At 27.3% G+C, this 13223-nt stretch overlaps 2 protein-coding genes across 11 annotated transcripts in view; one reads left to right on the top strand and one right to left on the bottom strand.

Moving 5' to 3' along the window:
• The first annotated feature begins 604 nt into the window (after positions 1-604).
• Positions 605-2749, top strand: LOC726025. Its single transcript, XM_001121801.5, has 7 exons — positions 605-745; positions 817-1259; positions 1421-1713; positions 1867-2010; positions 2095-2209; positions 2293-2470; positions 2531-2749. The coding sequence occupies exons 2-7, from the start codon at positions 1047-1049 to the stop codon at positions 2695-2697; spliced, it is 1110 nt and encodes a 369-aa protein (XP_001121801.2). The 5' UTR covers positions 605-745; positions 817-1046; the 3' UTR covers positions 2698-2749.
• A 1109-nt stretch (positions 2750-3858) lies between these two features.
• Positions 3859-13223, bottom strand: part of nAChRa3 (nicotinic acetylcholine receptor alpha3 subunit) — a 78971-nt gene continuing 69606 nt past the window's right edge. For 7 of the 10 annotated variants that reach the window (XM_016912061.2, XM_016912062.2, XM_016912063.2 and 4 more), the window contains 6 exons: positions 10402-10538; positions 10058-10216; positions 8842-9024; positions 8372-8582; positions 4606-8214; positions 3859-3998 (listed from right to left, as the gene is read on the bottom strand). In XM_016912061.2, coding sequence (XP_016767550.1) covers positions 8017-8214; positions 8372-8582; positions 8842-9024; positions 10058-10216; positions 10402-10538 — 888 coding nt within the window. In that variant the 3' untranslated portion in view covers positions 3859-3998; positions 4606-8016. 10 annotated transcript variants of the gene reach the window in all.

The following is a 13223-nucleotide window of genomic DNA, read 5'->3' as shown; positions in this document are numbered from 1 at the left end:
ATAAAAAATAATGGAAAAAGGATAGAAATAGAATAAAAATTATTATCTGATTATTATGGAATATATAAAATATTTTTTCAAAAAATAATATTTTAAAATTATTCGAAAAATAATGTTGATTTTTAATTCTTATTCTATCTTATTTTATTTTTGAAAAGATTTTTTTTGATCAAGAGATGGAGCTAACGGTCAATTCTTACTTTATCTTTATACTTTTTCCACTATTTTTTGTTCTTTTTTTATGTTTCATATATGATATTTTAGAAATAGCGTTAATTTTATAATTTTTATTTTATCCTTATCTTTATTTTATTATTTGCCTTTTTGTTTATATTTGTTTCATCTAATTATAATGTTACAAATGAATTATTATATTGAATTGAATATATTGAATTAAAACAAACTTCTTAATATGAATTAATCGATTAACTTATCGAAATATTGTCTACATGATTATCGATATTTGCCTTTGGCGGATGAAATGATAGTAATCTTTAAGATTGATAAAAAATTATAGATAGATAATAGATATATTCAGAATTATTAAAAAAAATTCATTGACGAAGAATTTTTCTTCTTTTTTTGCAATTTTTATGACTATATTATTGACATTATTTCATCTATGCCATCTACATTATATTTAGCAATTGCGGTTATTAAATGGTGACTCCACTACTGAATCAAGATCGACTCTCTTATTATCAATTCATCCTTAAATCTTTTTTAAATTTTTCAATCTGATAATGTGAGTCTATTCTAGATCTAATCTTTGGTAGTCGTTTATATATATATTTATTAATTATTACATCTTTGCAGATTTCTGATGGTGTGATCAAAAATGCTTTAATTGCATTTTGCATATTATAATGCATCTAAAAAACGCTTTAAATTAAAGTTTTTGATATATTTTCAATTAACATTTAATGTAATCTTTGTCATTGAATATTGTTATATTTATACATTTTAACCTTTAATTACTATAAATACTAAATTTCATATATTGACAAATTTATGTTCACGTAAAAGTTTAGTTTCAAAAATTTAATATGTTGAAAGAAACTGTAAGCAGTTGGACAATCGGATTATATTCATTTGTTGAGATTTCACAATTTACTCCAATGGTTTCGAATTTATGGGATAAAGAAACATTTAATATAGCGCATGTACATGGTACAAAAATAAAAAAATCCGATATATTAGTTGGATATTTAATTATATTTTGGATTATTTTATATTTTATATATGAAAAGTGCCTTAATGTAAGTTTAAATTATTTTATATTTTTATACTATGTTATTATATTAATTAATGAATTTGTCAATTATTTTTTTTTTTTTTTGGGGTTATTTGCAAAGTGTACAGATAAAGGATAACAAAGTCTATTGACAATATATTTGATAATTTTCATTTATTAACACAGTCGTTACTTCGACAAATGCGCATTCCATTAATGCAAAGAAATAGAATAATCAAAGCTATATGGAATTGTGGATTTTGCTTTGGTAGCATTTGTTACCTAAAATCATCTTCGATTAAAACATTAAATTTGTTCTCTGAAGAATGGAAGATAACACATGAAGAACTGGATGTTATTTTACATAAAAGCTTTTACTTTCATCAAGCAGGATTAGAGATTTTATGTCATGGAACTTGGATAAAAGGCTGGGCTAATTTATTATTTGCATCTTTTGTCATAAATCCATATCAAGAAAAGTAAAGCAATTTTTGTTGTAATATTTAGCATATATTTGATAGTTTATAATTTTTTTAAATACAAGATTTATTATAATTTTTTTTTTAATTTAAATGATATAAATTATACTGTTATAGAAAATTATATTTTACGATTTTTTATAATCTTTTTAGATGGTGTACAGTAGTGAGTACATTTCTATTTTATAAAGCAGTTGATACTATTATAATAAACATTTGTCGAATCTTATTATGTATATCTCATTTTACTGGAAGAAAGTTATCTAAATTATTCTTCTGCTTTCATTGTCTCAATTGGTTAGTACAAAAAAATGTGAAAAAATTGATATATTTTAAATTATATTTTCTTAATTGTTTCTTATTGTTTTAATAATTTTTCAGGATATATTTATATGTATTGTTTGTACCAAAATTGATGTTATGGTCAGGATATGTAGAACAGACAAGAGCTCAGTTTAGTTTATGGCTATGGTTTATAACAGAATGCCTAGATTCTGTAATGCACATATATTTATAAAATATTAAATTTCAAATACAATATTTTATAAGAATCTTTTTTCTAAAAAATTTAATTTCTAGGTATGGATCAAACTTTTAGGATGTGCTAAAGCTACTCATTGGCTAGAAATTTGTTTATTTCCCTCACCAACACAAGAAGCAATTGAATTAGCAGGAATACAAAAACGACACAGAGATTCCTTAAAGAAATTAGTTAATAAAACATCAAAAAAAACAGAACTCTGGCAAACACTATTTTGTAAGTATATTCAAATAAAATATTTATATCAAATTAATTATGATTTTTATTAAAAAACAGGTGCTGTGGCTATTAAGAAAAAGATCAAAAGAATTCGTCAAACAAAGCAAAATAATTGTATATCAATATCTGATGTTACAGAAAAAAAATTAATTCAGATAGAAAAAAAAAATGAGATAAATGAACAACAAAAAGATGAATTTAAGGAGCATAACATAAGAGTATAAAATTGAAAACGAATAATATAAATTTAAATCAAATTTACAAACTTTATTAAAATTAATTATGAAAAAAAATTTAAATGAAAAATATTAAAAAATTAAAAGAAAAAAATAAAACCATGCTCAAATTCTTATAATTTTTCATTATAAAAATCAAGTTTATTTAAAAATTTTATACAAATATCTATTTATACATATAGACATATCCATATACTTTTTTTCACGTTTTTCTAGAAATTTATTTATTTATTAAATTAATTATGAGTAATTATGTTATTTTTATATATTATATCTTTTTTTAAAATTTTACGCAATTAACTAAATATTTTAGGAACGTTAGCAGTGCTTGCAAAATATGCAAATAAAGATGTAATACAAGAATGAGTATTTAAAAACATTATTTCATACTCATTAAATGTTCATTTAATAAATTCTCGATTTAGAAATGATGAAATGTCTTTTAAAATTATTTATTATTTATTTTTTAAACATTAAGCTGCAGAAATAAAATTTATAAAAAGTAATATTTTTAATAATAGTTTTTGATTACACAAAATAATGTTGTCTTTATTTTTATGAAATGTGAATTTTATTATAATATAGTATTATAAATAAAAAAAACTTATGATTGAAAACAAGTTAAATTTTAATATTATATTTAACATAAAGTAAATTATATTTAAAATAATATTTTGTTTTTTTTTTTTTTAAATCTAACAAAAATATATAATTTTTACATATATAGATTTAAATAACAAAAAATTGATAAAAATTTGGGAAATAAAAAATTTTTAACTTGATATTTATATATAAAATATAAAATCTGTTATTGTTTAACTTATTATTTCTTTAATTAGAAAATAAAAAATAATTATCATTGTTTACATAATTTTTTATAATTAAAATTGTATAAAATAAAGAATTAAAAAAAAAAAATTATTAAATATATATTTGAAACAAATTGCATTAAGTTAAATATATAATTTAAACAAGATTATGAATCTTGTAATATCTTAAAAAAATTAAGTTTATTATATTTATTATATACCTACGTATATATATATATATGCATGTATTCATGCTGATATATTAGTATAAAGAAAAATAAACAAATGACACATTATTCCTAGATATATAAAGTTTTATTTCTGATCATTTTGGACTGTGTCAATAAAATATAGTACATGTATTTAGGCTGAATTGTTCCACGATGTTATACAATTTAATGAAAAATATTATAAACGAATGTTTGAATAAAATCCTATTCAGTATGGCAGCAGCATCATATGCCTCGTTAATATCAATTTCTAAAAATTGTTAAAATATTTAGTTTAGAAACTTATACATAAAATGTTGTATTATACAAATGCATAATACGTTCTTTTTTTTGACTTGACAACAATTAATGATAAAATAATTCAAGCGATCTTATTTTTATATCAATGTCTGATGAGAAATATCATAGGGAGTTCCTATGTTTTTGTAAATGTGTAAATATATTTTTGTTGTTAATGTAATAAAAGAATTATAATTTTGTTTGCAAATAGATAATTATATATTAGATAAGATGACTCAAATTAAGTGTCATATGAAATAGCTACTAATTATAACATGATGTTTTATTTAGAATCTAAGGTCACTTATATATAAAGAATGGTATGTTATTCAAGTCAAAAATTCAGAAAGATATAAATTGTAAGAATCTTGATGTTATTATTTGATACTTTATTTACAAGACATCCTTACATTCTTAATTTCTTAAACACAGTTACTTTTCTTATTTTCTCTTATGACCTTAGATTGTTTAAAAGTAATTTTTTTGGATTTATTATATTTTCGTTTATAAAATAAAGTTATGAGATTCTACTAAAAAAAGTACAAAAAATGTAAAAAAGTAAAAAACTAAATTTATACCCTTTTATAACTGCTTCATTTGACACTTATCTTGAAATATCTCAATGCATTGTAACATTATATTATTGTAACATTTCGAGAAATATTTACAGAAAATATTTTTTGAAAAAAATTATGTAAATATTTAATTCTTCGAACAATAATGTATCTAAATAATTTCGTTTGTGATTAAAAATCATGTTCGTCGCACTTCTGAAAGTTCATTCAAACAATGTATATCTTATTGTATTAATAAATGAAAATCACATATAAAGTGAAAATGCATAATCGAATCGATGATAAAATATTTAATTATAGGTTGATTAATTATGCTTTATGCATAATCCGATGAGTAAAACTACATTTAATATAGCAACACTTCTCTCCCTGAATACGTTGTGAGTCCGAGTGCTGAATATAAGGCCATTTCATGTGAATGACGACCGTTAAAAGTTCAACACACCATTTATAAAATCTTTTCCTCTATTGGAACAACATTTTCAATCTCGTAAATAAAGACAAACTGTCTGCTTAATTTACGTAAGTTTTATAATCGAGCTTATAGACACACTCACAAAATATCTTGCCATATTACTTTTATCGTGTGTGATAATGGTTATTTATAATATTTATATATATATATATATACATAATGTATACATATATATACATATACACCTACATATATATATACATATACACACACATATACATATATATAGTTAAATTGTTTTGTAACTTACGTTGAGTAACTATCACTGCGCTTATCTCCTCATAATAACATATAATCAGTTTCTCTTTTCTTTCTTTTTTTCTACTTTTTGTTTTCTTTTTTTTTTTTTGTTTCAATATTATTCTTCATTCACACAGATATCTTTCACGCACTCTCTCAAACGACAAAAAATTAAAATAAAAAAAATATTAACAAACATAAGATCCATATGTAAAATCCATATCAATGTCATGCCAGCCAGTGATAATTTTAATTTTTTTTATTCCCTTAAAACTGTTTTCTTTTTAACTTCACCGTTTTTGAAAGAAATGTTTTATTATAAATCACAATAATGATAAAATTTATTGGAAGAATTTATATTATTGAATAATTCATTGATTAAATTTCTTCAGAGTTAGTGCATACAAAATTGTCAAAATGTGTTTCTTTTTTTCAATATTCTTGTTGACTACTGGCAGGCATTAGTGGTTCGTCGTGATACAGACGATAAGCCGAATGGTAGGACTAAGTTAAAAAATCTACGATCAGCGATCAAAAAAAGAATTTTTGTCAAAAGAATTTTTAAGCTTTACTCTTAAGACATAAAATTCTGGATATTCATATATACTTAATTAACAGTAATTTTACCAATCAGGCTCTACTTATTTTTCCTGTTTTTATAATTTTTTTTATTTTATTTTTTGCAAGTTTATTGGGCTGGAACAACAGTAAATCGCAAACATATGACTGTTGCTCATCAAAAGTAAGTCATTAATTTCGTAGTTTAGGAAGACAGTAAATTATTCAGAACGCGATTGCAATAATAAACAGTTGCAACGTTTTCATTTTTCTTCGTGCATTTCATCTTGTTTTCTTGTCCCTTCATGCACGCCGTGTTAATATGTGTAATAAACATTTCACAGTTCGTCGGTGGTCTGGAACGAACATAATTACGAAAGTGTACCTTATTACAAACATATTACGTATTATGAGCAATAAAAGTTGAGTCAGTGAAACTTTCTTAGGCCCAACACTTTTTTTCTTATTTGCTTTTCTTATCGCCACTTTGCGCGCCTTATATGAATGCAAATATTTAGAATTTACAACTTCACACCTAGAGAGACACGCGATTTCATTCTCTATTCTTTTCCTTGTTTTTGTATTTTGTGAAAATATGGCCCCATTGTTACAGGCTCGATGTAAACTTTAGAAATTGTTCTCTTCTTTCCTGAGTCTGCAACAGGCTTTATCGAATTCCATGCCATATACATATCAATGATTGTGATCCTTTTTTATATAATTTTTATAATTGCTTTAATTTATCGTTGATCGATCTTTATTTTAAAGCTCATTTCAATTTGAAACTACATTGTGTAAAATATAACACTTCGGTCCCATGTTTTTTTATAATTTTTGTTCTTCGTATTTAATAACACATTTATGAGAACACTTTAATGCGATATAAATTATGAAATAATGTTCTTCGAGATTTTTTTTCAAGTTAATGGAACATTAGTGTTACTTTAAACATTTATAAACAAATAAATATTATATTTTTTATATCTATTATTTTCAATCACTCTTGAAATGATAATATCTAATGTAATACGTTCATCGATTTATTTTTCTGAAAGAATCACAACTGTACCGTGAATGCAACTGGCATAAAATCGAACCCTTTTTAAGTCTCTCCGTATTAATTCTATATTGTGTACATATTTTGACAACCTGATCATTCTATCTTTCGTTCGTTTGTAATATTAACAATAAAATCACGAGTCAAAAGTCGTTTGCTTTCAACTTTTATGCAAAAACATATTTCTTGACCATTACAATTCGAATTTTAATCTTTTATGTGAAAACAAAAGAAATATATCATCATTATTTAGAAATATGATTTTCAAAGATTGCGATCAAGGTCAAAAAATATGTTTAATTACATTTATTCCAGTTCCAGTTTCATCTAATTTTCATTCACTTTTGTTAGTTTTATTCCTATGTATGACCGCTTGTGTGCGTATGCTTTGAGAATCCTCGCCTCGAGCGGGCAAACAGCAGTTAATTGGCCATTAGTCATATAATTCACGCGAAAAGTCGAAGACTCACCGAGGCTTCAGTCTTTCAGTCGTTTATACCAGGGACGTAAAACCTCTATTTCAAAAGTATTCGCAAGAATATTAGAATTTCTTAAATTTGAATAAAATCTAAAAATATTTGGATACATTTACTAATGTCTATTCCAATGTATATTTATCATTCTCGTATTACAAATCAATCAATTTAAAAAAAAAAAATTGCAATTCTTGTGAGAATCAAAGAACTGACTTTAATATCCGATACAAATAATGAATCGAGATTAAAGCGATAGAAATAGAAATATCTTTAATAGTACTAGAAATACTTTAATGTATCAGCCGTTTCGGATCTAGCAAAATGACGATCAGTGTAAGTTATCAATGTCAATTAACGCTAACAGACTTTCTGTACAATTTATAAGTACTATCAAAATGATTGATAGTATATGGGTATTTTTTTATAGAGTCCCTGGTTAACGTGAACGCATTTCGTATTTGTTCTTACGTTGTTGCGTAATACATTGTATATATATATATATATATACATATATATATATATATATATTTATGTAGGTGTATAAACGCATGTGTGTGTACGTGAGCATGCGTTGTACGTGAAGAATAACGAAATTGAACAATTGTTTTTCAGAGGCTCGTAACGATGTGTGGCTTGGCAGTGGTGGAAGCGATCTCGGACAGTCGTACGTCAATGGGAATGCGATCGTCATAAAGCGTTGGTGCCTGCAGGATGATTCCTGCCGTACCGACGACTACGGCTAATGTAAAAATCCAGAGAAATAGCCTGTCAAGCACCATCGCGACATATTTCCAATCTTCCTTGACCTAAAAAATTAAATATAATTAAATTGATGAAATAAATAATTTTAAGATTATTATATCATATTATAATTAATTAAGAAAATTTTTAAATAATTTATTCTTTATTTTAAGCATATTATTTTATTTTGTAAAATCAAAAATAAAATAAAGATTCGCATACTCTGGTAGAATCCTCTTCTCTTTTCGTATGATCAGCAATGAAACGAATGCCTTCGATAGCTTTATATATTTCTGGGCAGTGATGCCAATGATGAAGAGTGTTACAGAGAGCGTCCACGCTCTCCTCGGTCGGCAGTTGCGGAGGAGCAGCCGTGGTCGCTGGTGAACCGTGAATGCGACACGCACTTCCTAAATTCACAGCTTCTAATTCCCTAATAGAAAATAGTTTTTTCAAATAGATACAGATTATAAGTTTTTCTTTTTAAAAATTAAAAACTAAGAAATATTTCTTTTTTTACAAATATTTTCTATTCAAAGATTAAAACAAAAATTTGAAAAAGAAGATAAAATTAAATATACAAAAATTCCATTTCTAGACCTTTTTAAGGATTTTTACATTAGCCGTAGATCTTTTTATGAATTTAATAAATATCGATAAAATGATTAGTTATTAAAATAATTTTTACATACCGAGGATGTAATTCGTCCCGCGAATCGAGACTCGGAAACAAAACGGAAGATTCAACCAGCTCCGAGGCTGAAGTCTCTACAAAAAGTGACGGATCCCGCAATTCGAGACCATTGCACGTTCTGACCATTACTCGTTGACCATGATGACTACCCATGCTACGTTTATCTATCTGGTATTGCGGCCTATCGGTAAAACATACAATTACCATCGAGACTTATAAATAATTTAAACAAAATATCTAATTATTTGTCTCAATTTTTAATTTACAAATTTGTAATATTTATAACGAAATATTGTTATTTTACATTTAATATTAGAAAATAATTATTGTACAATTTCTAATAATTAATTTTCTAAGAGTTTATACATATTTTTGGAATCTAATTTAAGCGTAGTATTCACTGATAGGAACTATTGATAAATCTCTTCTATATTTTGCATATTTTCTAATAATCGATATACATACATATATTAATTTTTAAGCTTGTGAAATTATGATCCTAACTACTATTACATTACTGAAATGATTATTTCATTTACACAGGTGATATATGATTGTAATAATAAGCCAATGGTATCAAGCATGTCGATAAATGTTAATAATCAATTATACTGGGAATATTACATTGCAAATAGTGTAAAATTTCAACAATGTGCTGCGATATAGTGCTAAATTGTGCATAATTTTAATATGAAACTATAAATACGAATACTTTCGAATTATCGTGTTAATATTTACAGTGAGACTAAATGTGCAGGATTTCAAATCATTTGAAGAAGACAAATAACGGATCCGAGAGAATTTTCAGTCCTTCTGCCCTTATGCAATTTTTTTTTTTTCATCTCCTTAATTATTAAGAACTTAACTTTCGAATTTTAATATGAATATACCTTTAAAATTCCAATACTTTCCTTTTTTCCTTGTCGATATTATATTTTCCACATCAAACAAATTTCAATATTGTTATTTCGCATGTTTGTTCGCATGAAAATTGGATTAATTTCAATTTAGTGGACAGAGAAAGAGAAATAGAAATAAAAAGGAAGAACAAGAGAAAAAAACAGAGAGAGAGAGAGAGAACGGTGGATTGTGCTAATGGTTGCAGGCACGACGTGACACTAACGTCACGTGCGAGGCCACTAAATGAACGTTCTAAATGCTGCTTGGCATAGACTCAACGGTTGGTCCAAATGCTCGATAGAATCATATCTTGCCTGGAATCATAATCGGATCTCTTCGAAGGCGTATTATACCTGCGCATCACCAGTAGTCTTGGCAGAACATGAATAAAAACACGACGGACCCATGGTGCCATCACGTGCGTCTGTGGCGACCGGAAGTGAACATTGAGGACTACCACGGTTACGCATATACTGAAAACGAAGCGTTTTTTAAATTATAATTATAATTATCGCTCAATAATAATAAAAAAATTGAATATTTCTAATTTAAAATTTCTCTTTCAATTTAATTTAATTTAACTTAATTTAACTCAACGAAAATAAATTTTACGATTTAATCCAAAAAATTTAAATAAATTTATCGATATTGTTGATACCTGAAGGTGTCTAGGATCATGGTGAAAAGGACGAATTTACCAAGAAGCGGTACTACGAGCGATGTGGGCGGGATAATTTCGGCCAGCAGAAGGAAGAACACAGTCAGCGACAGTAGAATTGAAATTGATAGGCTGACCTGCAATTAAGGCGGTTTTTGAAACATATCTTTGCTTATATATAATTCAATAATATTATTTTCAAAGAGATGAAAAAAAACATGTTTTCTAAAAAGAGAAAACGCGAATAAATGAAATTATAGAAAAATAAAGAAAGAAGGAAGAAAGAACTCACAAACAGATCAACGTTCCAATTTTAATTCAAACTTTTTTCAAGAATATGCTTGAACAAATCACGATTGTCACGACAAGAAGATTTATCCAGATAACGTTCATGTTCAAAATTCATCGAAACGTTCGAATCCATCCCGATCAGATATCGATTAGAATAAAAAAATTTAATTTAAGCACACAATGCACGTAACGTAAATGCGCTACATCAACGAATATCATCGTTTCTAACCAAAAACGAATCCCAAGTTTCCAGACGCACGGTAGCCAATACAGCGTACCAATCGCAACACACGATACACTCGAGGATGAATGTGAGTCTCGGTGTATGCTCACCGATAGATCGTCGGTGTAGGTGTAGAGGTTTCAAATCAGTAGGCAAACTTAGAGAAACAAAGAAACAAAGCCCGATTCGAGGGAGCTATTGTTTCGTTCTTTTGGCAGCATTTTCGTCCAAAGTAACTAGGCAGATTCGCGGTTCAACTGCGAATCCAACTGCCCCCTTTTTAAACGAGATTCATCCTGTAACGTGTTTTACATTCGTTTTACAAAAATTTATATCGCAATTGAGAAATTTATTTTTACGTTACAAAAATGGCATCGAACAAACGGATAAATGGTAAAATGATTAAAATTAAAAACGAAACGTAATTTATAATAAGCAAGAGGGCAATAAGCCCTCGAATTCTTGTCCTTTTTAAGTGAATGAAATCGGGAGAGGCGAACGGCTGCGGATGGCACACGCTGACATCTGACCTTCTCCCAGTTTTTTTCTTTCTTCCTCTCTTTTTTTTCTTTTTTCTTTTTCACCACCCTCTCCCCCGACCAGTTTCTCCCTTTACCATTTTGCCCGGCTGTTTCGAGCCAGAACAATACGACTGAATTATAGAGGCGCGCACGGCGTCAAGTGGGTATCGGCTCGAGGTCAAGAGTCTACGAGGAATGGAGGCCGAACGGCATTTAGAGGTTTGCATTCCGACCATGGATTTTGATATTTGACCCTCTCCACCCGGGATTCTGCTCGAACAAGCGGACTTCGTCCACGCGAGATCGCGTATTAATGTAAAAATATTATATGAACGTCGTGTAATATTTTTTGATCTAATTTTACAATTAGATTAATTGTTTGAATAAAATTTTAATTATTATCGATTCATTTGGAGATTTAATCTTAAGGTTAATATGTCAATAAAATCAATTATTGCAACTTTCTCAATTGTACATATAAGATTAACAATTATAAGAATAGTAATATTTATAAGATTAAGATTAATTGGTTATTTAATAATAATTTCTCATTGATTGAAATCTTTTTAATTAAGATTATTGTTTTTTTAGTTATATATAATTTATAAACTAATAAATAGTTGTTTAATATTTATTAATAAAGGGATAATTAATTTTATACAATCATTTATATATGTTAATATATATGTTCAAATATAGAATGTTTCCAGTGTCATTTAATTAAAGAAATAAAGAAAAAAAAAGAAAAAAAAATTTAATTAAAGAAATTTTGTTAATAATTGGTTTATTTATTATGTTAACATTATATTGTTTATTTAGATTATGCTTGGAGAAACTTGAAAGCTTCTTCCTTTCTTTCTTTCTTTTTTACACGACCGTAAAAACCGCAGCGTTTCCATTCTTTTTCGAAACAACGCTCTTTCCAACGAGTTTTCAAAACTGTTGATTTCGTCGTTTGTATTCGGCGGAATTTTTCTGGATAAAAAAATATCTTTATCGCTCGTTAATTTATCTTTTAAATTATTTTATATCTGAAAGGTTTGTGAAAAAAAAGAATTTAACACAAGCTTCGATATAATAAGCTTTTATGTAAAGAGGAGAGAAATTTAAGAAAATTCCAAAGCAATTCTTCCGTTTTCGCGCGGAAGAAAGGGCGAAGAAGAATGGAGAAAGAGCTTCTCAGCCCGTCACGTGGAACGACGGGATGATGCGTCGACGAATTTAATATCCTTTATTGGCTTTACTTTCCTCTCGAATTGGCCACGGCACGACGAAATTTATCGATACACTTTCGCGACGCCCGCCTTCCTTTTCGCGAATCCTTATATTAAATCCTCGCCATCAACTTTCCCTCCCCGTAAATCGCGGAGGATCGATCCCGATATTTCCAAATTATCAACCGCCGATTAACCCTTTGCATTCGAATCAATCACAAAATTCACACAGCTTTGATGTGGCAATTCGAACGGCGACGATATTTATTCACGTTCGATTCTTTTGAAATATCGCTTCGCATAGAATAGATTCCTAACCTCTTTACGCTTGCGAAGCGTGTGGAATAATATACCGTCGAACGGTTGGAGTTCTTTTATCTAAATTACATCGCGGATCGAATTACACTTTCGACATTGGTCCGAGTTTAACGGTCAGTGGGAATAGAAATATTATTTTCAAAGTTTTGTAAACATGGAATGTAAACACGGTAAAATGAAATTAGTTGAAGCGAGGATGAGTTTGATTTTTTGTTATTGAATAACGAAATTATTTTTATATTATTATTATTTTAT

The sequence above is a fragment of the Apis mellifera genome, linkage group LG5 (genome assembly GCF_003254395.2).
Source record: "Apis mellifera strain DH4 linkage group LG5, Amel_HAv3.1, whole genome shotgun sequence".
Taxonomy (NCBI): Eukaryota; Metazoa; Arthropoda; class Insecta; order Hymenoptera; family Apidae; genus Apis; species Apis mellifera.
Note: the sequence above shows the minus strand (reverse complement) of the source record. Positions and strands in the feature narration are given on the sequence as shown.

Coding starts and splice junctions, on each gene's coding strand:
- LOC726025 (XM_001121801.5), top strand. CDS start 1,047: ATGTTGAAAGAAACTGTAAGCAGTTGGACAATCGGATTATATTCATTT. Junction 1,260..1,420: donor TATATGAAAAGTGCCTTAAT/GTAAGTTTAAAT, acceptor TTATTAACACAG/TCGTTACTTCGACAAATGCG. Junction 2,471..2,530: donor ACTCTGGCAAACACTATTTT/GTAAGTATATTC, acceptor ATTAAAAAACAG/GTGCTGTGGCTATTAAGAAA.